At 38.8% G+C, this 27400-nt stretch overlaps 1 protein-coding gene across 1 annotated transcript; it reads right to left on the bottom strand.

Annotated features, from left to right (window-relative positions):
- Positions 1-5820: 5820 nt before the first annotated feature.
- Positions 5821-20707, bottom strand: MYOZ2 (myozenin 2). The gene is made up of 5 exons (XM_033060525.1): positions 20610-20707; positions 15521-15690; positions 13971-14100; positions 12434-12617; positions 5821-6243 (listed from the first exon to the last, which is right to left on the bottom strand). The coding sequence occupies exons 1-5, from the start codon at positions 20683-20685 to the stop codon at positions 6012-6014; spliced, it is 792 nt and encodes a 263-aa protein (XP_032916416.1). The 5' UTR covers positions 20686-20707; the 3' UTR covers positions 5821-6011.
- Positions 20708-27400: the final 6693 nt, after the last annotated feature.

The raw sequence follows: 27400 nt of genomic DNA, 5'->3' as shown, positions 1-27400 counted from the left end.
ATTGCTTAGAGAAAATGTCTTCTACAAGGAACATATTCTAGAATAGCACTGTCCTCATCTCACAGAACCCTAGAGCTGCAGCTCTGCTTTGCTGCTTCCTTCCCACTGGTGCTTCCCATTCCCACATTTTCCTTTCTTTCTGCCTGTTTTATAAACCACATCTGAACAAATGCTAAAGTGACATCATTAAGTATAAGGAGACTTTTCATTTAGAGCTGTGTGTCACATCGCTTCCTTTTCCGCATCCAGCCATTAATGAGATGGATTTGCATCACTGCAAATCCCGGATAGGAAATAGACACTTCCATTTTAGTTCAGCTTGCTCTTTTCCTTCCTTTTTGTACAGCATGTTCTTGTTTTTATCCTTGCCAGCAAATAGTCAAAATGTTCTCATTAAGAACTTGAGGAATGACATAGTGCTGGAATTCACAGCCGGAATTGAGCCTTACTTGGCTCCTTGACGTACAGTAGACCAGCCTAGGAAGAGCCTGTCATGCCTCAAATGTTTGTTTATAATCATTTGTAGTTATCTTGCATAGTCATCTTTCAGTAATCTGCAGGGTAATGACCACAGTAACTACTGTTTCAAGTTAGTATTTGCCTAGATTAACTTGGCTCTGCAGAGAATCTTCTCAAAGAAAAAGGAAGTGGAATGATACACTCTGGACTTCTGCAGCCTTCCCACTATAGGGACTGGGTACTGTCACCCTCCTGGCACTCCACAGGATCTCCTCAAGATTTAAAAACTTTTTTTTTTTTTTTTTTTTGAAGATGACTGTCCATATGCCCTTCAGAAATCTGGAGAAATCCAGTTCTAAGTTATACCTTCCGTGCAAAGCAGCCTGAGGGCATTTCTGTGCTAATGAGTACAGCCAGCTCTGAACTGGCAAAGTTCAAGCTGTTCTTTGTACAAACACCATCGAATATTTTAATCTCCATTTGCTTTTGAAAGAATAGTTGGCTCACAATACCAGGGCTTATTTTCACTCTTACAGTGATTTATAAATCCTCTGCCTCTTGCAAGTGTTATTTAACTTTGTCTCACAGTGTCTTTGTGCAGTAGGGAAGTATTGCAAATTCTGGGCCAGGTATTTTGGATGAATAGTCTGTTCTCAGGAAATCCAATTTCCATCTGAAAACAAAAGGGTTGTGAATTCATCCTGAATTTAGTTTATAGTTTTGTCCAAAAATAGCAGTAAGAGAAGTTATTTGGCCTTTTTAATAGCTAAAGTTACATCTTTATTTAAAGAACATCATATGCTAATTTGTTGATACTTTTATTAGTTAGAGCCTGCCCATTGTAGAATGAAATCCAGTATTTCAAGTAAAAGGAAAGTAGAATCTTATTCTACTTGCAATGCTTCTTGCATTCATTATACACCATAGCCAGGAATATTATGTATTTACTCAGGTAGGGTGGTGTTGTTTTTTTTTTTTTTTATTTCTGTATTTTTACCGTGAAATTCATTCTTTAACATGAAAAAAAAAAAAAAACCAAACCAAAAACCAAACCAATAAACCAAAACCCCAACCCCCAAATATACAATAATAAAAAGGAAGGTTTATACAGGCTGCATTAGTATTTCTATTTTATTAAATGGAAAACTGAGGAACAAGTTTTATAGGATGTGTCCTAGCCTCTGTCTGTATAGGATCTGGAGTCTTGCCAAAGGTGTAGCTGAGGTCAGGCTTTTGTGTTCCCTGCAGTGCCCATATGCTGTGTGGGAGGTTTAAGTTAACCCTGGCTCTCTCTGGTCCCAGCTAACATTTAAATGTCCCCATTTCCATGTGGGAATTGACCTTGCTCTCACTGCTCCCATTGGATATTTTGATGTAAATTAATGAACATAGGTACTAACAGCACGGGCTAGAATTGACATGGCACTTTCATACATGGCTTTGGGGAGGCAGAAAGTTTCATAGAACTGACAAATCCTTCTTTCCCAGATCTTTGACAGTGCCCAGTAGAAGATATTTATAGAAAGAAATGGGGTAAATTTGGGGTGATCTTTCTCACACACTTCCTATTTTCCAGGTGCAGATCCCATAGTAGCCATTATCCATAATAGGCATAGTTACCACCATGAAGTTGTTTATCCTGTTTTGAAGTTATTAATAGTTTTTTACCCATAGCATCTTATAGCACCAGGTTCCATAACAAGGCATTTCTTGAAAAAATATTTATTCCGTTAATTTTAAAGTTGGTTCCTTACCATTTTATTAAGAGTCAGTTTGTTCCTGTGTTATTGTTCCCTCATCATCTTTTCCATACCATTTGTGGAGACCTCTGTCATAACTTCCTTTATTTGTGTTGAGATAGTTTAATTACTGTGTCCTTGCAGTAAAGTTTTGTCTTCTGAGTCTCCTCTATTGTGCTCTTAAACCATGATAATGTCTTTTTTGTTTTTGTGGAGAGAAGGGTTTGGGAGAACTCTGTAGTAGTTTTTCCTTGCTCTGAACACTTAGTCTGCAGCCTGTTTAAAATAATACATTATTTCCTTGAAAGGATTTCACCCTTTCACTGGCTTTTTAATTTCCTTTTAGTAAGAGCATTTTATGTGCAATTTTTTGTTTCTTAAACTGTATCAGTCCGCTGACTGCATTTTGTAACTGGTTTTTATGATCTATATTCTAACACCCAGTTACATAACAGCTCTGTGGCAAACACACTATTTATAAATCATTTAGATCACTTTTTATTTGGTTTTGAACAGTATGTAGCCTCTGGGAATGATGAAGGAGCCAGTGCTACGTGACTTGTCAGCCTTATAGAGATCTTCTGGTGTTTCTGTCTAGTCTGCTTATAATTTATGGGCCTCACAGTGAGAAATTCTAATCTAACATATATGGGGGCTTATGCTCCACTGTCTTAATGTATTTCAGGCAGTCTGTTTTATCCTCTTGGTTTAGGTGCTGCCCAGAATATTTTGTGCTGGTTAGTAAGGCCATCTAAGAGCTGAGGTAGAGTGCAGATTATTCATGTCTGGTCTGAAAATAACTTTTAAGAGATCTAATTAGATATGGGCTCATTTCCCCCTGCATTTCCATGAAGTTTCCCAGAGTATTTCTAAGGCATGATTGGGGTTGTTAGCACTTCACCATATGTAAAATGCAAAACAAACTACCTACATGGTTAGGCCCAGCTTTGTAATCCAAAATATCCATTCTGATGCTGAACACTGGTATAAATTCTGATTACAAATACATGTTGGAGATGAAATAAATACCATGTAGAAGTTCTGTCTGCACAGAGGGCAGTGCCAAAACCTTTGTTTGGTTTCACTGGGAGTAGAATTGTGTCTCCAGTCTGTTTTTCCTGCTTCTGATTGAGACAATGTGTCTTAAATGAATTTAAACACAGCGATACTTTGAGACAATAGAATAATAATTTATTTCCACAATTGTCAGTTGTATGGATCATGCAGGAGAGAAAGCAGCCAAGACATGCTGACATATTTCAGACTTCTAAGAAGGGAGCATGCAGTTGTTTTTTTTTTCTCCAGTGCAGACAGTACAGGCCATGAACCTTGACTTTTCATGTCAAAAAGGGTTTAAGGTTCATATGTTTTAAAAGTCCCTTATATTCATGGAGCTATTTAGAAGTGTACATCCCTTGTTTATTTTTTATGTACTGTGGTCATAGGGTATTTTGTATAGAGTGGGAAACAGCAAATCTATTTTCTCAATTCAACACATTATTAGTGAAAACACCCTTTATACTGGTGCATTGGGTACCTTAATGTAAATAAAAATGAGGCAAAAAAGCCTTTGGGAACTAAAACTTAAGGCATTTTTATTGTATATTTATTCTCACCATACTTCTGCCTTCTCACCATACCCGTCAGTGCCTTTCACATTTTGGAGGAAATACGAGTCATGAAAGGTACATGATGTTAAATGTGCATTTCCTGAAATATTTATAAACTTGTGCATGTTTCTGTTTATGTAAATCTGTTACTTGTGTGTTCTCCCATTCAATCTGTCCTTGCAGCTCAAAGAAACCTTTTGGAGCCCCCTTGCAGCTTCCCTTTAGTTACAGAATACATTTCAAGTGCAATATAATATAAATGCAGGTCCTAAAACCCAACGAAGTTAACAGTGGACTTCTGAATTCCCAGTCTTACTGAGAGATGTTCCTTTGTGGCAAACGAGTTGGGTTTTGGCAGTGGGATTTGTTTATTGCAGTGGGACTTGCACAATGAGGCTCCGTCCAGGCTGATGCAGCCAGGGAACATTCCTGGCCACTGGCACTGGCTCCTGCGTGCTGTTGAATGCTTAGCACATTGCACAGCCCTCCCTCTTCCCATTTGCACTCTCCCAAACCCTCCCCAGGCACAGTTCAGGAGTTTAGCTCTTCCCAGCAGGTGGTTTGGCACAAATCCCTCAGCACGGGAAGGTTGAACCGTGTGGCTGTGGACTCTTCCCTGCCAGCTGTGCCATGGGCTGCTGTGCTTTAGCTCTGTGCTGGCAGAGCTGGCAGACAGGAGGAGCAGGGCTCCTATTCTGCAGCTGATGGCTGAGCTGAGAGGAGAGTCAGAGCTCCTGGTGCCACAGCTCCTTTGAGAAGTCTCAGACAGAACCTAAAGGCTGTCTGATTTCTGTGCTTCAGACCCACAGCAGGCTCAGGGCCTCTCAAACGTCTGGAGCCTCCTGAGCCCCTTCTGCTCCAGTGGATCCACGGATAAATAGGGAACTAAAGTTGCCATTATGTGTGCTGTGTGAGAAGCAAGGTGGCATGTTCTGTATGTATAGGTTGTTTTTACAGAGAATACAGTAAAATGAGGTCTCCCCTCTTCACAGTCCTCACTGTGTCTGTGCTGTACACCAGTTTTCTCATATTTCTCTTCAAACAGCCTTATGAGTGCTCATAAAATACTAATTCCTCCAGAACCTGTTTGCATTACACCTCACCAGAGTCTTTTCTCTAGTCTTGCATCTTTACTTGGAATAATTCATATTTTTGTCATTGTCCATTTAATGATTGTACAATATGCACAGTTAAGGTCCCCAAACTAATCCCTTGCTAAGAAAGTATTCTCAGTCAATGAAGTGATTTTTTAAAAAATTTATTTATTTCCTAAATTTGTTCAGGACCCATATATTTATTTGTGAAAATGGAAAAATGTCCTTTGCCAACTACCTTCCTTGAAATGACATTTGAAAAACAAGTATACTGATACTTTTAAATATCAGAGGTTGTCAGTATATCAAGAGCAAGGACTCTCTCATGCTTTTAAGTCCCAGTATAGATGTAGGGGAAAAGGTCTATGAAATTTCTTTCTAGTAAGAAAAGCATTTGTGGTAACAGAGCCTGGTGATATTATTTTTGTGTGTTTGACATAACCAGTCATTGCTGGGCTTTTTAGCTGTGAATAATACAAACATTCTAGACATCCAGGAAATACCTCTGTACTTTTTCATCCCAGTACGTAATCCTTGGCATTGCCAAATTTACTGAGTTTTCTGTAAACAAATCCAGGTGACACAGGCACTGATGAGCATCATAAGAGCTGAGGAGGAGTCAGAAAGGAGGAAAATGACCTGAACTTGCTGTCACTGAAGTAATGACACAGCTCTTACCTTGGGCCAAAGGCAGGGTTTGGAAGAAGGTTGATTTGTCAGAGCTTATCCTGAGCAGGCAGGACTTAGAGTGCATTGAGTGCAGAGTTTGCTTGGTTCTTTGCCCTAAATTACCTATCAAGTCCCTTGAAAGTAATGTCACTTCTTTTTCTTGGTACACCTGTTCTTAAATGACATGCAGAGATTTCAGAAAGTAAAAGAACATGTAAACACAAATAGAAAATGCCACTGTCATATTTCCCAAGTTACTTTATTTAGCTCATGTTTACAGATGAAACTGGGTGCCAGAAAAGAGACACTGCATCTCACATTATTAGTTATACTCCTGCTTCCAAGGAAAAATGTTGTCAGTAGCCTTTAGTAATATTTGGACCAAAAATACAGGGATGTGCAGCTTTCAGCATTTTGTACCATGTGGAGTGCAGCCTCTCTCACAGGTCCTCTGTTTCTGGAACGGTGTTGGATTCTGCAGGCTGAATGAACACTACAGGGATATTCTCAGATGTCCATCCTTTGGGAGTCCTGTTGAAGGATCTTCTGGCAGCAAGAGGGTTTGCAAGGATCATGAATCTGGGATCGTTTAGCATCAGCATGTTGTAATCTGGTACCTTGAATTTAACCAGCTTTGATGCTCTCTCAAAACCACCAAAGGGAGTGGCAACTCTGCAGATACGAGAGAAAAATAAAGTTAAATGTGATTTTAAAAATACTTGTTTTCTTTTCCTCCCAGAAGCTGAAAAGAACAGATTTTGGTTCCAATTTCTTGTTTACATTTTCAAGCTTTGGAAAAAAGCATTCTGTTTGTTTTTCTGGGAAATTCTCTTTAAGATCTGATTAATTTCCTCTTAGATAAAACTCGAAGCCTCTTTTAAAATTCAAATGGATGGAAAAGCCGAGAGAAAAAGATGTTGCAAGAAAACCCTGTAATTGGTGAGTCACAGTTACTAAACTTATTTTGTTGGTGATAAGTTGATAAGTCTGAAACTGTAGCTCAACACATTCTCTCTAGCAAGTAATTAGTTCAGAAACTTCTCACCCCATTTTCTCCTCTCCCAGCTGCTTGTTCCTCCCACTACGCTGTGTTTCAGCACCATATTGTTGTACCAGTTAGAATGTTATGTGGGTTGTGCTATAAACTTGGGTCACTTCTGTCATCTGGGTTAAACAAAGACCCTTCAAAACAAAGGAGCACTTCAAAATCCAAATTATTTCAGCAATCTGGTTTATATCAGTATGCTCGAACAATTGTAGCAACAAGTGAAGAGGAGCGGAGCGTAATGAGGGAAGCAGAAAGGAACAGCCAAAGACAACAGGCTCTGGAAAGGAGGGAATGGGTGAGGACTTGATACACCAGCTTTGTTTCTGAAGAAAATGTTTATGTAACTAAACCTTGAAATACTTTTCAGCCAGCATTTTTCATGTTATTTAAATGTAAATTTTCCCTCAGGCAGTAAGCCTGAGAGATAAGGAGCACTTAGCTGGAGCTGACTGTTACATGCATTTGCAAATATTTAAAACAACAGTATTTCCAAATACCACCCCTACTCCTCTGTAGATACAGGTTTCAGATGGAAAAAAGCACCAAAAAAACCCTAGAGTTTTCCTGTCACTTCTTCCAGCCTCCCTTGTACAAACAAACAGACTGTAGTATGTGCTCTGCATTTTGAACAGCATAACTTTGCTGGGGTATATTGTAGCCAGTGAAGAGGGTCAGATTTTTAAACTACACAGGAGCACCTGATTTCTGTAAAACCAGACATGCAACGGCATGGCAAAATGAATTTTTGTTAAAATGGAATTTCACCAGCCTTGGTATATTTTTTGTGTGGTACAGAATAACAGACCTGATAGAATATATTTCCAGTGGCTCAGGTATTATAGCAAGAGCCCAGAGAAATTCATACCAACAGAAACTAAAATAGATTGTTTGAAGATCTGTCTAGGATTTTCAGCAGGATAAAACCCCCAAGTTTTGTATTAAGAATTGAGTACACATACACAAAAAGAAGAGATTAGTTCAGAAAGATGAATCTGTGACATAAAAGAAATGGTGCTGCTCTGTCATTACATGGATGATTCACTGCATTTTGGTACGAGCAGCATTTGTTGAAGGGGCTGGTGTTAATTCCAAAGCATCAATCCTGGAAGATATAAAAAAATCATGCAAGCTCTGGGCATGCACCCTCACTGAGAGAAGAACACTGCTTTGGATTAAGCTCTAAAAATGTGTCTCAAATGACGACAAGACAAGATGTTGCAGCAGTAGCAGCCAGTCCTGGCATTAAACTCTCTTGAGGTCAAAGGAAATTGTTTATCCAAAGTTGGTATCGAGCCTGTGGTATCAAGCTTTTCTTGTGGAGCTGTCTTCTAGGTCACAGTGTCAACATGGGTACCGTATGATACTGATTAAGAATAATTGCTTGGTAATTGGCACAGAGTGAATGTAGTGATCTACATCTCACCGGATAATAAATATTGTTTTAATTGCTGCCCTAATTACCATACCCATTCTCACATTGTTGTGATGTTTAATTATCATTGATATGTATATTAAAGGGATAACCAAAATAAACAGAATTAGAATAATTGTATAAATTGCAATACAATTCTGTTGTCTAAAACATCCTCTTTGTACTATTTAAGGGTTTTAAATAGAACATATTCCTGTATGTGACAGTAACAGGAGGGCTTTCTTTGGAAATTCAAGTATCTTTTGTGGCAAAATGCTCCTCTGTAGCTGCTATACAAAGTCTGGCCTCAGAGCACTCTGCATTCCTGCCTTATAGTCAGGGGCACATAATGATTGACAGAGAATACAGTAATTGGCTAAGAGATGTTGATTTTCCTTTACAGCAGCAGTAAATATATTCTTGTGAGCAATAACTTGTCTGACAACATGGTGTTGTAATGACCTCTGTTGTGTGCACATCAGCTGCGCTACTTGAGCTCTGATTCATTGTATAGAAGCCTAAATCTCATGCCTGAAAAATTCCAGCAGTCATTGCTCATAATAAGGCTGGAAATGCTGGTTCAGAGCCATAGGAAATAGCACCAGGAAGTGTAACAGAGTGTTTAATATTCACTTTGCATATTCCTAAAAAGTAGGTGCTTGATTTAACAATAGCAGGCACAATTGTGTTTATTTTAACAGGATTTCTTTTTAGTTTTTTACCTTTAGTCTTTCTTATTGAACATTATGTTTTCTCAGCATGGGAGAGACTCCGTGTAGGTAATGATTGAGGAAAGTCTGAAGAAACGTTTTAACTGCATTAGATTAGCACCTTCAGTTACATAATCACAAAAAATGCGTTTCACATTTTAAAATGGGACCATCATTCATGGAACATTTTGCTTATCATTAATTCTGTGAACAAAATGAGACATAGCAGCAAAGAATTTGACCCTGCAAAATGCTCAGAGCTCACAGGAGCTTAGTGCAAGGACTAATGCTAATTTCACAGAGATATTTATTTGGGTGCTAAGGAACTGGCTAAGCACCCAGCTCCCCCTAATCTTGCATCACTTCAAGCTAGCACCCCAAAATCCTGTGAGACTCTGGATCTTAGTATTTTATAATAGACTTCAGAATCCATGAACCAATAAAAACAGAGCCCAGTTCAGATGGGCTGAATTCCTGTAGGGCTTTTGAAGGAGTATCTTTGGGAATTGAGAAAGCTGAGTGAGAATTTATCTGGTAGGAGAGGTAGAACTAGTCTGACTTGCTTGTCCTATGTGAGTAAGATGTGGTGCTTTGTATGTTACTCATAATCCTACCTTTGACATTTTATCCAGCTCCAAGAAAGCAGATGGAATAAAGCTACTAATTTAAGTAATATTATAAACTTCTTAGCAAATGCAGATTCATGCTGCTTTCCCACAGATTCATTACTTGGTGCTTCCACACTGGTAAAAGAGACAGGAAATTTTTTCACTAGTAGATGCTTCTTCAATCTAATGGGAATGAATCTCCAAGAAAAGCCAGATGGCATGGTCTGTTCTGCTGCTTTTCTCTGCTAGCACAGACTCGTTTTATCTCTGAGGAAGAGAAAGGGTAGCCTGGTGTGCACAGTGTGTTCAGAGCTCCTCTGGGCCCCACTCCCCTCTGCCCAGTGCTGTGCTGTCTCACAGGCAGCCCTGCCTCACAGCCCAAACCCTCCTGACATTTGCTGTTCCTGCCAGCACTGCAAGGTCCCTGCAGATTGAAATGAATACTAGACTCCAAAAAATACCTCTATGAATTCCCTATTTGTTTTTTAAAACTCCTTAGTGTTATAAAAATTTCCAGAGTCACCACTTCACTGCTGGACAGTGGGGAAAAAATCTGGATGCTGTTTAGTGCGGAAGATACTTTTGAGCTGTGGATGTGTGCCTCAGTTCCAACACATCAGACCTCACTACCCGCTCAGGTTGTGCCGCTTTTCCAGTTTGTTGTGTAACAAGGAAAGCTGAAAGGAGCCTGGAATGGTTTGTAAAGTCTGAGTGCCACTTCAACAGACGCCAGTGAATGAACCGGGAAGGATCTCAGGCCAGTTTCCCTTGGGAATCCTATGGCTCACACTTGCTGTTAACCACGCCCCCGTCTGACTAATGGTGACTGTAGCAGCGCTTGCAGGAGAGCAAACACAATGGCACTTCACTGCATGATGAAGCAGGATGGAAAGCCTAGATAGATTCCCTCGCTGATAACAAAATGGTGCCATTATATCACATTTTAATTGTTTAATACAGGTTCATTTGCTTTCTCTCCGAGACTGCAATTAAGCAAGCCAAGGGTGCTGTGACCTAGATGCACAGAATGACTTAGTAGGATCCAGACACAGAAATCCAGTTAGTCTTCTGTTGGAGAGCTTGGCATGGCAGTGTGCTGTTTTAAATCCCATCATCAAACCCTCTCTGTGCATTTTTAGCAGTGTAGTCATCTAAGTCATGGCTGTAAAATCCTCTCCAAGAGATGAGTATCTTGAATTTTCATTTTTCAAATTCTCAATTTCCTTTTTGAATCTCCTGGAAAACTTAAGTCTGACTGTAACATGTAGCAGCTTTTCTAGGGCTACCAGGCATCCTTTTCTACTGGATGTCAGTTTTTGTCCATGAGAAGGAGAGTTGTGGTGGACTATGTTTATAAATATATTTGGTTTGAATTTTCCAGTTTCACACTCTGGATCTGGATTTATGTGCCAAATTTTAGGTTTTTACAGCAGTTACAAGGGAGAATATTGGCTTCTCCCTTACAAGAATGCACATACCTTCAAGAAATTCAGACTGTGCTGACAGTTCTGCCATGTCATACACAGAGAAACTGCACATAGAGAGAAATCCAAATAGTTGTAAAGAGAGCAGCTGACAGAACATGGGGCCACAGAGACAGCCTTAAAATCCACAAAGAAACCACCAGACACCATCTCAAGACACAAATCCCTGTTAATGGAGTCTCTGTGCCATGTCTGATGCTGTCCTTCACAATAATGACTAGCACCTCTTGTGAGAGGGAGAACTGATTCTGTCTCCATGCATTTGTGTCTTGAGCATTTTTTTTTTCTTGGGCTCTTTATTTTTTTTTTAATTTATTTTTCTTTTAGGTTACAATAAGCACAGTACATAAACTGTGCTGTTAGTGTTCTGCTGCTGGCAGCTGTGGAACATCTCTGACTGGCATTTGCTATTTTGTGTGCTGAGAAGAGTGTGCCACACAGACTCAGTTATTAACATGGCAGAGTATATTGCCTTTAGGAAATCAGAACTAATGCAGTATCTGCAGTGCCAATTTTGATGCTGAATTGTCTAATGTAGTCCTTGCAGTCATAGTTGAGGCCCATATCAACATCACAAACACAAGTGATGTTTGTGGCATTTTTCTCTGAGTTTGTATTGCCATGAACAATTTCGTTTTTCAATAGATTGCAGTCTGGCCTTTGAGGAGGGGTTTTGGTTTGGCTCAGCTGTCTGGAAATCAGCAGGGTTGTCCATTACTTCAGTAAATAAAAATAGTATAAATGGAATGAAAGAAAGCAAAAGACATGAGTAAGAACTTGCTTTAAAGTTTGTCCATACAGCTAGTTGTTCTATGGAAAGCCATGATACTCTAGTTGCTATGTAAGGAAAACAGTGTTTCATCTGTTCATTTGTTGCTGGAGGTTGTCAAATATATACAAAATGTTACACTGCAATAAAACAGTAAATCTTCTAGCTGTTTAGTGTAAGGGATTGGTTGTGGGATAAAGTTCATTGCACCATCATTGTCTAAAACAAAGCCATGTGAGTTGTATTAAAAAAGAAATATAAAGAGTACTTTGCACTGTACAACTTAGAAACCAAGTTCTGACTGAGAGATCTGACTATACTATACTGACTGAAGTCCACAACAGGCATCCTGAAAGGAATTTGAAGCTCATATTTCCCATTTATTGAGTACACTGAATCACAGAATCATAAAATCATAGAGTGGTTTGAGTTGGAAGGGCCTTTAAAGACAATTTAGTTCCAACCCACCTTCCATGGGCAGGGAGACCTTTCACTAGACCAGGTTGCTCAGAGCCCCATCCAGCCTGGCCCTGAAAACCTCCAGCAATGGGCATCCAATTTCTCTGAGCACTGGATTCTGATTCTTTCTTTCAACACTTTTAGCAATTTATCTTCTTTTCCTAGTTCTACAGTTTGAATTTGGGTCTGTACTTTAGAGATAGACTAATTTGCTCCTCAATTCTCTTGTTTACCACTTGTAATCTCTGTGTATGTTCATGTCTATGCATACACTTGCAAACACAGGTGGTAGGGTTTTTAAAGCTGGTGGAAACATTTTATTTCACAGTCATTTTCCTCTGGTCAGTAAAATTCAGTGTTCATTCAGGGTTACCTGTTAAAGCTCCTGTAGTCAGGCAGTTCTGGCTTTGCTTCAGGTGTAAAAAGTTTGGGATATAAAGCTTCCAGCAGTTCTGGATCATCCCTGATGGCTTCTATCCAGGGAGACTGGTAATACTTTGGCACAGCAGTAGTGTTGAACTTTTCAGGAGGAATTTCTTTCAGTGGTCCAGAATATCCTGCAATGTGATCAAGATAAAATGATTATAATGATTCTTTGTGTTTTCTGCTTCCTTAATGCAACTAATGCAGCAGAATTTCTAAGTGGGTTAAAGTGAAGAGTGGGTCAAGTCACCTGGCCACAGCTACACAGAAACAGAGATCTGGCAGGGGAAATTTTTAGCCTTTTAGGTAGATAACTGTTCCAAAGTATTCCAACTTCTTTTAAAGCTAAGTTTATTTTGGTTTTTTATGAATTTGTTTTGATTGTAAGCGTTTGTTTGAAACCAGAGTGCACCTACACAGTCCTTGGGCTAAATCAGCAAAAATATTTTAAAAAGACTCTGTTGATTAAAAGTAAGATAATTCTACATCTTTGAGTGAATTTTTTCACAAGTACATATACATCTAGGTCTTTAAATGAATGTTATTTCATTCTATAAGCTTTAACCTCCCCATGGCTTAATAACAAGTCTGACCAGCTTTTTTTGCCTAAAGAAAGGCTTGAAGATTTGTATCATGTCTTAGCAAAGGAAATTACCTCTGTATGCATTGTGTTTGGCCAAAGGATGCACAGAGCCTCAGCAGTCACCAGCAGAGCAGGACTGACCTAGTTTACATGGACTGGAAAAGGTCTGCACAAAACATGCATTGAGTAATTCTGAACAAAGAATGAATTTGTAAAAACCACGGCCTGCTCATGGATAATTCATAAACAGGAAGAAGGGCTATATCACTGAATAAATTAATTAAAACAAATTAGCCTTCTCTAGCCTTTAAAGAATACAAAATAAGCCCTTCTTGTAACTCACTCCTTTAAATAAAGCCAACAGTACCCTCACAGTTAAGGATTTAAAAAAGAACAGTTTATGCAGCCAGAGGCAAATTCCTTTTAAAGTTACTCCTCTCTAAAAGGTTCTAGCAAAACTTAATGGCTTCAGATTTATATTTAAGGATAATTAAAGTACAATGAAGAGTTTGCTGACTGTTGAGCAGGATGTTGCATGTTGGAAACAGTGGGTTTGGCAAAGAAAAATCAGTATATTAATGTGGTTTTAAATCAGAGGCTCTCCTTCTCAGGGTTTTAAAGACCTGTGTATATAGGAGCAGTCTCTCTTGATATTAAGGTATGTTTTCAGTTTAGAGAGAAGTAGTACAAAAGGTAAATCAGATCTTTTAAAATTGAACACAAGCAACTAAGAGCATCACCTGACATTTCTGGGAGAAGTTCTGATTAGTTATCTGACTCAATGTGTCTATTTCTAATATTAATCCATTAACAAATTCTTTTTGAAGATACTGCCTTAACAATGGTCATTTCTGTGCTGTGAAGTAAGACTGAATGCATTTAGTGTCTGTAGCTCTCGTTTTACCTGGGGCGATGTTGTCAGGGTGAGGAGGGCTCCGGGGGTCAGGTGTGTTGGGAGGTGTCATTGGGGCATGCTGGGGGATTCCTTCCACACTGAGGCCATCCATTCTGACACTGGGGATGGGCTCTCCACGCTGCATTCAGACAGAGAAACAGCACTTGAGGTGTGGGGTTCTCTGGGGAGGCTGCAGTAAAGCTCCAATTTACAGCCCAGATCTGATTCCCAGCGTGTACAGTCCCTCAGCACACTGTCCTGCTGATTGGTAGAGTATTCCTTCACACTTAAATTGTCTAAGAACCAAAAATTATTATTTTTTTCAGTCTCTAGACACTACAAGCTGTTCTGTGCCAGACAGAGCACCCATGCTACCCAAAGGGCCGAGAAATATGGCAAGTTTGAGACCTTTGAGTTTCAAAGCACTGATTCTTCAAAGCACTTCTTCCCCTATCAGTTGAAAACTCACTGCATTTGTTGAAGTGCTTTTGTTTGGGATTGTCTTTTCCTTTATTTGTAGTAGAAATAACAACTTCAGTGCAAGTCACTTTCTGGAGATTCATGATATGCTGTTATTTTCCACCCTCCTATTGGGATATCGGTTCTAAGGAAACATCTGAAGCCTTAATCATTGTTGCATAAATATAGATTTAGAATCTCATAAGAAGTCAGCATCTTATTTTAGCTATGACACATAGGCTAAAAGCAATTTAAATATAGACTGGTTTAGAGTAAGAGTTTCTTGAAGTAGGAAAGCAAACAAATAATACTTGCTTAAACTTGAAACAACAACAAAAAAGATCAAGTCAGAATGTTTTCTAGTCATCCTGAAGTATGTTAGAAAGATTCACTTTGGCAGGCAGAATCCTAAAGATGATGCAGACACCACCAGCAGTGCTAAATAGACACTTAGGGGAGGGAACAGGAGCCAGAGGCATCATTTTTTCATGTGTTGGAATGTCATACTGACTGTAAACCGTGTGCACTCTGTGGTTTTGGGGGGGAAAAGTGGACTAGAGGGAAATGGATCTGTCAGACTGTAGCAGAATCATGGAATTGTGTGCAGAATTCTGACAAGATCGATGGTGTGCTCAGAATTTATCTGTGTAGCTTCAATACTCAATAGAGGGAGAAATGGGGGGACAGCATTCATAGATGGGCTGTTAAATAATAGTCTTTAATAACAGCCTTGGGTGCTTGGTGGAGTTATTCAGATTTTTTTATAAGGGATTTTTTTTGGTGCAGATTTATTTTATAAAGGCAGATTTATCAAAACTCAAACTTGATCCCATTTTATCCCAGTGTAATTTAACTTCTGTTGAGCAAGTGAACAAAGATGGAAATATCTATACAATATAAAAAGAAATGTAAATTTATTTTTTTTATTTGTCTATAGGATCTCAATTAATAAAATACAATTGGCTCACTTCTTCTTAGCCTCATTCCAGAATTTTGCTTTTGTTTTTCCTGAAACTACAAGTAAATCATACACAACGTGTGTCATGGTCACCAAAGGACCCTGATGTAGAATCACTAAGAGGTCATTACAAAGTACTCACATTTCTTGGCTTGTTTGCCACATAATGATAATTTTCATATGTGTACTTGTCAGATCTCCGCTGCCGTCGCTTGAAGAGCCTGGCCCCTCTGTTGCTGAGCGTCGACAATTCCTCCACCATGATATCTCTGGGTGTGCTGACCTTTTTCCCAAGGTTCAGGCTGGGTGAGGCTGCAAGGCAGTGGGTACAAACCTCTGTTTGTCCTAAATGTCTGATATTCCCTACTCTGCACCTGAGATCCAACAACACTTTCATGCATATTTAGCCAACGCATAGCACGGTGTCACATGGTGTTAGTGAAGTTAAGGTTTCTTCCAGAATTTTGGAGGAGATTGTTGAACACCACAAACCTGTATTTTCAAAGATGATAAGCTTCAAATTAGCTGTTATCAAGATCAGATCAATAGTGTCCTACACACTATATTAATAGCAGGCTAGTAAAAACTGGCTTCTGTTGAAACTGGGAACAAAATTCCTTCTGACCCCGGGTTCCCACATCAAACATTGTTAACTTTCTGTGTCCTGCATTAAATAGATAACACCTTTTAAACATACCTACCAGTCTCTATTAAATACTATTTTAAAACCTTCAATGTAAAGCTCAAGGTATGGCAAATGAGAGTCCTAACAAAGAGTTACAACATGCTTCTAGGAATTGATTCATTTAGGACCTTTTGGGTTTTATTCTCTCTAAGAGGAAACTGAAGTACTGGATGCATATTTCTTTATTCACTACTTGGGGAAAATTTCTTTTATGTCTCTATTCACATCCTGAGGAATTTGAAAAGGAGAATGCATGAACAAGGGAAGGAGGGATCAATCAGGATTGTAAACAAAGAATCCTGGATGTCAGAATTCCTATGGTCATCTTCATGGTGGTGTTCTGGAAGTTGGGATGCTGGTGGCACCAAGCAAGGTATTCTTAGTGACTGAACACTCACTGAATGTCCTCAACCTAGGGATAAAACTTAAACCTTAGAATACAGAAACCTAAACACAAAAGACACTATTTTCTATTTATTTGTTCTTGCTTGAAACATTTAAATTTAAGAAATTTAAGAATTTAAGATAACAATAATAGGACATTCTATGCTTCACATATTCTTAAGGTCTCCAGGATTTAAAATTCTGAACTTTGACATGTATTTTAATACATTAAAGTGAAATGAGGACAAATTATACATAGTAAGTGTCCTGCTATCAGAGTAAGTAGACAGGAGGCCCAGTTTAAAATTAACATTACAAATTAATTAACTGCAGAAGGTACCTAATGCCAAAGTCAATATTGCATGTGAAGGGTTTTGTTTTGAGTAAATGGCATGTTCTGGCATGTGTCTCCTAGTAACTTTATGTTGGAAAAACAATGTGATGTGCTGACATTTAGGAAAGCTTAATGGAGACAGGTATATTAAATATTTAGTTGAAGCTGCATGGACAAGAGTTTTCCACAAGTTTCCACAGAGTTTTCAAACAAGTGGATGGGCCCTGGAGTGCATCACTGCTGATCCATTTCTGTCCATACCAATTTCAATTGAAGGCTTGCAGTGGATTTCAGTGGAACTGGATCATGAGCTGGATAGTGCACTTCTGCTTTAAAAATAGTGTGTGCAAAGAATCCTAACAACCTCCTGTTGTTTAAGAGCTGGTTACAAAACAGAGTTCTTAACATGGAAGAAAATGACTCAGCTTGCCCAGTGCAACCCTATCAGGGGCTGATAGTGGTGGGATTTTGGCTCTGACATGGAGATAATTGTATTGGCTACTGGCCTGTGGCCTGAAATTTAGACCTCAAGTCATACTTTGATTTATTGTTTCTCAAAGTGACTGCAGAGGTAGAGACTGCTGGATGGTTTTGTGTTAGTAAGAAGTAAGAATTTCACCCCACAAATCACCAACATTCTCACATAGAAAAGCTTTTGTTGTTTGTACACAGAATGGGCAGCATGCACATCCTCAGGGACTGGGGAGCCAAGGCAATTGCAGAGCTCTGTCCAAAGCACTTGGGATTCTTCTGGGACACTCTGGGTGTTATTTTGGGCCTTGCTGTTCCCTTACATGCACACTGTTCTTGTTAATGTTAACTGAATGCTCCAAGCTACTTTGTAAGCCACAGTTGTGTACTATTGTGTATCCAGGCAGCATCCCAAAATCATAAGTGTGAAGTTCGTTTGAATTCCTTGCCAACTAAAATCTAATCATCTGTCTAGCTTTATGATGTGTCTAGGGATAGTTTCAGTGTCAGTGCAGATAAAATGATGGAGAATAAGAGAGAGGAAGGGCATTTAGGGGATGATAGAAAGAGAACATTAATGTCATAGATGGACATTGTAAAATAATATTAGAAGTTTAATTCATAGTTTAATCCTAATCTTAACCTTTATCTTAATTTCTTTAATTTGTTCCTGCCAAGTCCTTCTTGTCCTCTGCTTAAAATCACAACAGATGTATTTAAGTATGATTTATATAGTTCCTCCTGCATTCATTACCTTTATATAAACCTTTAATCCTTCAGTTTACAGTCTTCTGAATACCTTAATCTGGACTACAAACTTTAATAATAAATATTAGGAAGTGTGTTTGTTGTAGTATCAGAAGTAAGATTTTTTTAACTGTATCAGGAAAAACAGCTAATCATGTAGATACTAAAAAATGCATTTAAGAAGTAATACAGAGGTGGGATTTAAGTGATGAACTCCAAGGGGTTCCTTAAATATGTGTATTTACATCCACATTTACCAAGTCTTAGAAATGTTCTGATTGGTCCAAATCTGCCAGTGACATACCAAGGGCTTGAGCCCTTTATTCACTCACTGATTTACTCATGCAGTTTGTCTTTGAGGCTGTAAGAAGGTTTATAGTTGGTGTCTATTCCTGCAGCATTTTATGATGTGTCCACTTGATCTAAAAAGTGGGACAAAGTCATGTCCCCCAAGCCAACAGCAGAGGTGGACTTTCAGTCTTCACCAGGCTTGCCCACAGATTGGTGATCTCAGACACTGGCACAAAATGTGGCTGCTTTTGGATTACCTGAAAGCATTATAATCAAAATCAAAATGGAATAGGAATGCTTACACCATTGCAAGGTGCTGGGGTTTGTATTTCAGAACCTTCTGTTATGGTGTGCCTGTGTTAGCAGTGGAGTTTCACGGGGCTGGAACTGCACATTTAATTTTGATGTAGTTACCAGTTGCAGGACTGTCATTAGGAGCAGTGATTCCAAGCCCAGAAAGACAGCAGTTCACCTTGTAGACCTCAAATTAAGCTCACTGAATTAACAATTTAGGGCAAAACAAAATGCCAAAAAGTAGTTGGGCTCATTCTAGCCAATTAAATGCCAGATTTCTCCTTGGTTTTTCCGAGGGTTGTTCAGATTTGTCTCAAAGAACTGTCTTATACTTTGTGTCACCACAGCTTTGGTTATCCTTCTGTTTTCTATCTGGCTTCACTGAGCTTGTACAGATATAAATTTCAGTCTCTTATTACACCCATTTCATGGACTTTCATTTTATTTTTCACATATAAATATCTCAAGCATCCAAAGAAGAGGCAAAAATAGAATTTTTCTATGAGTTAGAATTGCCTTCAGTGGGCACATATCACAGCATATCTTGCAGGATAAGCTGCCATAACTATGAGTATGAATCTTGACAGCAAATCTGATAATACATAAATAATAAAAGGGAAGATTATGTGAGGCAAATGTTAAGCATCAGCACAGATTATCCAAATACGCCAATGATTTCAAGGACTGTATGCTACATTTATTAGTACTGCTATGAATAGTAGCAATGTTTACCATGTGAAGTGCCTGGTTCCAAATAAACATATGAAAGACATTTTTTTTTCCCCTTTTGCCCTGAAGAGCTTACAGGCTATTTCAGGCACATGTAGTGCTTGGGTTTACAATACTAAAAAAAAATTTTAAAAAAGGTTGTAATGAAATCTGGAAGGACAGACTGGCTTTCAGATTTGACTGCATGTTCAGTGAAGAATGAAAATAGGAAAGAGGTATTTGCTTAGGAATAGAAACTTCAGATAAAAACCTCTGGAAATATCAGAAGGAGTAGGACCAGGCAAACTCATAGCTTCTTGTTCTAAATATTCTTTAGTCTCTCACCCTGCTCTTCATACAATTGCAATGGTCATGGAGTGAGTGCAGAAACCATCCACAGGTTCTTTGAAACAAAAACTCACTGGAAAGATTTTCAAAACTGGAATTCAATGTTCAGTATTTCATCCCATGAAAGTGGTATAACTTTGATAAATTCTAAATATTAATGCAGCTCCCTGTGGTTGCAGTGAAGCTTGTGGGGTGCTTATCACTTTTAGAAAATTGATCTTTTATGTAGATGGTAAAAAAGGCTTCATGGGCAGGATTGGAAGGCTCTCCAAAAGCATCCAGCACATGCCTAATGAAAGCCAAACAGATTTGTATTCCCAACCAAGTTAATTGCTTCTTAAGGTGTCATGCTAGAAGCATAATTTCAAGAACCTGTTTTAGAAAATCAAACAACCTCCCAATAAGTGCCTGCATTTTCATCAGTGCAACTACAGAGAAGTAAAATTTCTGTCAAATAAGATTAATTGGTGGCTGTGCATTAGAGAGAATGCCAAATGCTAGCAAAATGTGTTAGTTACAAAGACAAGATTTGAGAGGAAGAGAGGTGTAAGCATTTGTTCCAAAATTTTTTTATCATTTATATAAAAAAGCAGAGTGAAACAGAGCAAAAAAAAAAATTAAGAGGATACAGACCATTATGTTTCTTAGATGATAGCCTTTTAAAGTGGAATGAAGTCATGTTATTAACCCCAAATAATGTTCTGAAAGGCTATCCTAGCAGAATGTACATCAGCTGTTAGATTACTTCATTCCTCCACAGCAGTTGTTCCTCTGAAAATAGCTTTCAAATGAAAAGAGGCAACTACAAAAGGATTAGTTACCATAGGCAGCATGATACTCCCACAAGATTATTTATGGCAAAACACCCAGAGACAAAGCTGTAAGAGAGTTAAACTCTATGATTAAAAAAATGTATTAGGGAGGGCTAGAGGACATTGCATAGGCAGTAAGCTGGGTTCAGTGCTATACCATTTCTGTGTATTTCATCCATAATGGCTGATGCTTGCTCTTTCCTCTCTTTGGCCAGGGCAGAATCTGATAACATTGTGATTTTCTGATACGATTTTTCCTTGCTGCAAAAAAACAACACATTTTTATATCGTTGAGCCAGCGCGCACGGTTCGGCCAACTTTCATTTCCAACAGCCTGCTCAGAGTGGCTGAGCAGTGAAGTCAGGGGTTTCTGACTGAGAAATACTGCACTGCAAAATGCACTGGCAGCTCTTGCTTGCAGACAGATGTTAGGACATGTTTTGATGGATAGGAGATTCAAGGGAATGGACTTTGAGTTGGTTACATAAATTCTTCAGCAAATATCAGTGTCATTGGTACAGGCCTTCTCACATCTGCTCACTATACTACAAGAGGTAAATTCATGACTAATTTCAATTTACATCTTGGTTTATGTTTCCAGAAATGTTACATTTTGAAATTTCTTAATCCAGTAAAGAATCTGAGGAATGAAACTAGCTCCTCTGGCATCTTTAAAGAAGGTGCCGTTCTGACTAAGTAAAAATATAAACATCTTTCAAGTTGCAGAGTCAAGAGGTTACATAAATGTCTTGCATATGACAGTTTGTAGGACAGACAATGTCAAAACATTTCAGGAAACAATACACTTACCCTAGTGTTTTGTTGTGCAGATAAAAGCGATGTCAACCCTTTAGCTGAGGCTTCAGAAGTTAGTTATGCATGGGGATGACCTGCCTGGTCCTGGATGGTTTGTACCCTTGTGCTGGGATCTGCATGGTACCTAGTACTGAGACAAACTGGGGGGCTGATCCTCTCCAAAGGGGTTGGCATCCAGCTGACATCAACCAGTTATATATAGAATCAAACACTCCAGCCTCTCATATCTTCCTGGCAAAAGAAGAGAACAGAAAAGATTCAACTGCACCCACAACAAAGAGAGGTTATGTCCCTTCCAGAGCTTATTGAAAATTTGATGGAATGCCCCCCTAGTACTTGTAGAGATCATGTCCTCGTCTCCTCATCACCCCTGAGAATTATAAGCTGTGTGTTCTAATCAGGAGGGAGGCATTTGGAAATAAGGCGCTAAGTGTATAGATAGGCAAGACTATAGCGGATGAGAATGGCACGGGCTAATCCTTCAGTGAAAGATGAAACCGTGCTTCTCTAGGGGCTGATGGCTGAAGTCAGTGGCAGATGGCTGATATGCAGAGGCTGCTCTGGGAAAGAAATGAGATTTTCTTCAGCATTATACGTGCAAGGGAGTAATTGCTCAACACGCGCACATCTCGCAAACTGTTACTCAAAATCCCTTCACTTTTTTTGAGCAGGAGGGACAAAAATCCTTCAGCAATTTAAAGCTCACTAATATCCAGCATCTCAGGATAGTGTTGTGTCAGTTTATCAAAGAAATGTGTGATTTGTAGCGCACAGATATTTCAAGACATCCATCAACTTTGGACAGAATAAAACAGTGGCAGAAGGGAACATTCCCCCCTTCCCCTCCTGTCTGAATGCAGCTAGATGAATTTTGGGGCAGTAAAAGCAAGGTGAAGTTCTTGTATTTTGGATTTGAGTTTGGATTTGAGTTTGTTCTAGGAAGTCCCTTTTTGTTAGGGAAAATGATGGTCTCATTTGGCTTGGAGGACTGATCACAAAACTGCATGTATTCTGATATGACAGGAGGAAGGAATTCTGACTGTAAAGGGAATCTGGAGAGACATAAAACAAACCAACACAAGGTGCAGACCTTTTCCAGCAAGAAGCACTTTGAGACAGATAAAATATATGTGCATGATCCAATGTCCTGAAAGTCTGCCTGTCCAACTGAAAAATTACATTGTTTTTCCCTCAAGCTTTCTGTTCTCTTTGCTTAGCTTTGCAAAGCATTCTTCTGAGATCCTGGCCATCCCTGCCCCAAAGAAATGTTCATTTTAATCCTCACCACCAGAACTGACCTGCTGCTGTTGCTGATTGGTGATTTTTTATACTCTTTGTGCCTGGATCAGACACTTTTAACAGTACTAACAAGCATGGTCACAGTCTTGGTGGAGTCTTACCTATTCAACTAACAACTTTGAATAGTCTCAGTGGTTCACCACCAGCCTGTCAAATGGGATTGAAGGGAAGAATTTAAATATGATTAACTGGGGAGGGGGTGGTGGGGAGAAATCAAAGGCAATTCAGTAAAGCCATATCCAAAAGCAATTATAAAGTGGGCATTCATCTCATTGACACTGACTTAAATGTTTAATCCAGGAGGAACTATCAAGAGGCATTCCAAATGGGATAGACTCATGTTTAGTCTATTGCAATTCCCATTAACTAATTATTTGATACAATAAAAATATATACATTTTATTGCTTTGAAGTTGAGCACTAAAAAAAACTTGGTTGAGTGACTATCCTAGAATTTAATTTAATAATTACTAATGTGTGAAGATTTTGCCATTAGCTGGAGAAGAAATAAGCATGTCACTGCAGCTGAAATAAAGAATGTGTATCTGTCATGACTGCAAAACTGGAACTGATCCTGTTCAGTGCTGCTTTCTTCCATAATGCTCAAAGAGGTTGAGACCTGAAACATTATTCATATACACATGTGACTGGTAGAATGTCCATAATTATTAGTAAAAACTAAGGAAGGTGAAAGAGTTACAGTACCATGTGACATCATCACACAAATCCAGCCCTGCATGTCAGTGAGGAGAGCTGCTTTATTAGTGGCAAACTAGGACGTTTAGTCAGCCTGGTAACAAGAGCAGCATTTCCTGTCTTCTTCATTTAGGGCATTTTTATTTAACCAAGGAAGTCTTTTCCTTTGGGTCTGGTCTTTTCCAGCAATTTGTGGGTTCTCTCCCACCACACTGCTTCCTCTGAATTGCATAATTGACCAGAAAGGACACCCAAGTGGAAAAAGCCTGAACTATTTCTTCCTTATTTTCTCTGCTTTTTCATCATCTCCTCTCCACAGAGGCAATTTAAATGTTGAATAAAACCTCAGTTCTTAACAAGTGCTTAAATTCCACCTGAGACTGTGCCTGCCATGTCTGCCTAACTGCATGCCATGAATTTAAATCAATGAGCTGTTCAGGCTGGTAATGTATGTGCAGTGTATAATTCACCATATGAGCAATACCTGTTTGTACAAAGGGGGCTGTAATTGCTAGACAATGGCAGAGTTGCTGTTCAATTAATGATGAAGCTGATGTTTCTGTATTCTGTGTCCATCTGTGCTTCAGACAGCAATTTACAGGTATAACTTACTGTAAAATACCTGGCTGGAACAAAATAATTAGGTAGACAGAAAGTGCCAACAGTTGCTTTTAAAAATTAAACTGGTCCTTTTTTTGGAGAAAAATTGCCAACAGTTGCTTTTTTCAGATGAAACTGGCCCCCATAGATCTAAGTGTACTTATAATCTTGTTTTTACTCAAATTCTGAACCTACACTTCCTACATGTGTTGCAAATGAGACCAAGTGCTGTTGTTATTAGTTTTCATGAAATATGTCTTGCAGTCTGACTGAGGCAGTACAGGGTTCTCTATTTCCACTTCTAAATTCAAATATGTTTGAGTGGAAACAACTCCCACTATAGAGTTATCTGGAATATCCTTCTCTGCCTGTGAAGTTTGGGAAAAACCTTTTTTAAAAAATATGTCCAGTTTGAATTTTTACTTAGGGAATTTTTTTTCTTTTTCAGATGAAAAATGAAGTATTTCCATTTCAGTTATATGCTTCACTGGTACTTTTTCTATAACTACATTAAGCAGACTGGCAAAGATCATTGTATTTGAGATATTGATGTATTCAATAATGTGTAATCAATAATTTGATAGGCTTTTAAAAATTTTGTTACTGTAATCTTTCTGTTCAGGATCCAAAGAATATAATTTTTTATCTGGGATCCATAGGAAGAGATTCTAAGATTTAGTATATGATTTAGTAATCTTGTTATTCTCAAGTTTTTTTAAAACAAATGGGATGGTTTATTTTGTAGGATTCACATTTGCCACATCAGACCCAGTAACTATTGACATAAAAGCCTGGGAAAAGAAGCCCCCTTGTTCTACCTGCATTGTCTGTACCAGAAGACCTAAAGGAGGATGACAGATTAATATTGCCCTTGCTCACAGGCTGGCAGGCTGGTTTAATTATCCAAGTTGTTAAATAATACTTCTCACTGAAATTCATGGGTCAATAGGTACAACTCATTGGAGACTCTGGTCTGTGTTTGACTGAAGTTAAATAATCTGTAAAAAATAGGAGCATTTCTTCAGTGGCTTTTTTTCCATGCTGTGTCATCTTTTTGCATTTAGTACAGACACATTGGAAATACATTTTCAGTGCAGAGGTGGGGATGGAGCTTCATTTTTGGAGGCACAGTGTTCCTCCTAGTCTCCCTGAGAGAGGGAAAGGGGATGAGGTGGTGGTGTGGGTATGGCTGTAACTCAGCCTACAGGGACAACAGATATGGGGTGACTCCTCAAGGTTTATTACTTACAGTTGTCTGACACTTTCATGCTTCATTTCCAGTTGCAATAGGCATTTTAAGAAAACACAAAGCTGACAGCCTGATTGAATCCCTGGGACTAAGGCCACAAGCAGCAGCCTGTGCTGTCAAAGACTTAATCAGAGCCAGCAGCTGGTCAGGGAGCTTTATTTCAGTGTGTGCATGTTCTGATGGTCACTGCTTGAAAACTCCTTCATTTCTGGGGGTGGTCCACTGCACTGTGAGCCTGACATACTCTTAGGGCTTGCTTTTTTCTCCCGTCAAAAGGATACAAGTCTTCTGCTTGCATTAACACTGCAGTCTGACATTGTGCCACCAGCATGGAGAGTGCCTGACTAAGGGGCTCTTCAAGAAAAGATCTTTTCTTCTTGAATATTGCAGGGCATGCACATCTTTCTGGCAGGTTGATGTTTGTTTGGACATAAACCCTTTTCATATTTGGTTCCAAATTCTTTCTCCATACCTAGAGAATCTATTTAGATGCCTTCACCACAGGATTTGGATACCTGAGAATTTTGTTTTGTTGTTCTTGATGTGGTGCTGTGATTTTAAAAGGAAGCATTCCAAATGAAATAGGAGTTCAAAGAAGACTGACTATTCTGCCAAGCTGTTGAACTTCTGTTTGCTGGGGAGTGCCAAACATCAAATTGGCAGAATATCTTGGGGGGTTTTGTTTTTGAAGGTGAAGGGGGAAATTTTTGTTCAAAATACATTTCACAGTGGTTGAAGTATGTAGAATGTTTTTGAAGTATTTGAAGATGCAGATCCAAGGCAAACCTCACTGTGTATCTGACTTATGAGCTCCACTGATACTATCAGATCAGTGGATTAGTTTCATAGTTGTTTTCCTGACCTTGTATTGACAAATCTAGCCATTCAGTATGAAGAGCCATCTTTTGGACAATGGTTTCTAAAGAATGTGTGGTTTTAACTGCATTGTGGGGAAAGTACAAAACAACTTTTGTCTGCATGTGCTTTAGACATCTTTTCAATTTTCTGAAAAGAAGCTATTGGAAGACTCAAGTTCTTTTGAGTGCAGAGCTGGAAATAAAAAAATAAAAACTTTAAAACTTGAGATTGAATTCTGACATCTTAACAGCTTTGCTGTTGCTGACTCAGAAAAAAAAATCAACAAACAAACAACTTGCTGTCTTCATATGCATTGAATTCTTTTCTCTCTGTTAAGGCATACTCATGATGCAAGTGTCCTGTTGATCTAACTTCTATAAACTAGGTGGTTTGAAGTCAAGAGACTTCTGTTGTGAGCAGGGTGTTCCTTTATGTGTGGTTTGTAGTTTATATGTTTGTTTTGAAGTCTGAACAGTATGAACTCTGCAAAATAAACAGAGGAGAGAGCAAAACGCCACCACTTAAAATCAGCCTTAAAATGGTAAACACTTGTAAATAAAGCTGAGAATAATGGGGGTGACAGGAAATAATTTTGGGTTTAAAGACAAATAAGCTCCTGATCCTACCAGTAAACACCTGTTCAATTTTATGTGTGTTTGGTCTACTGATCACTGGGAGTTACAACTCCAAAGCAAGACTGGACTGATTGAAGCATCAGCTCAAAAATGTTTCAACAGAAAGGTGGTCTGACAGAAAAAATAAAAGGTTGTAGAGCTAGAAACAAATTTGAACAGAAAGAAGAGTATTTGGACTATTTTTTTTTTTTACATCCAAGCAAGAGTACTGTCAAATATGGTTTATATAGCTTTTCATGCTGAAATAATTTTAAATTAAACATAGGCCTGCCAAGCTGAGAGCACCATGTGAGTGTAAAGGCACAGAGGTTGAGATGGAGTCATGGCTAAGCAGGAATGCTTCATGCACACACAGGAACTGTGCTGGCAGGAAATAGTCAATAAAATAGCCCAAGAAGGAATCAGCTGGCCAAGTGTTTTCTTAGGAAAAAACTAACAGGAAAATGCCCTTATATTAAACAAGAAAAAAACAAAACCAGCACAAATAAGGTGGAAAAGCTTACTTTGGTGTTTCCCTTTTTTCCCCACACTTTGGAAAGAGAACAATTATCAACATTTGGTTCAAAAACAGCCTTCTGGCTGCCAGCCAAAGGTAGCCCTGCTGTGAAAACATTTCTGTGGCTGACACAATACTTTACAGTAAGCACTGCCTTCAGCAAGGAGCACTCTGCAGCAGGGTAACACAGTACCTGTTTTATTGCTGATGTGTTTCAGTTATTTTAAATACTTTTTCCTGAAGCAGATCTATTAAAGAAGCATTTTCCAGTACTATTTCAATTTTTTCCTCCATTGTTT

Source organism: Catharus ustulatus, chromosome 5 (genome assembly GCF_009819885.2).
Source record: "Catharus ustulatus isolate bCatUst1 chromosome 5, bCatUst1.pri.v2, whole genome shotgun sequence".
Classification (NCBI taxonomy): domain Eukaryota; kingdom Metazoa; phylum Chordata; class Aves; order Passeriformes; family Turdidae; genus Catharus; species Catharus ustulatus.
This window is presented reverse-complemented; position numbering and strand designations above follow the sequence as displayed.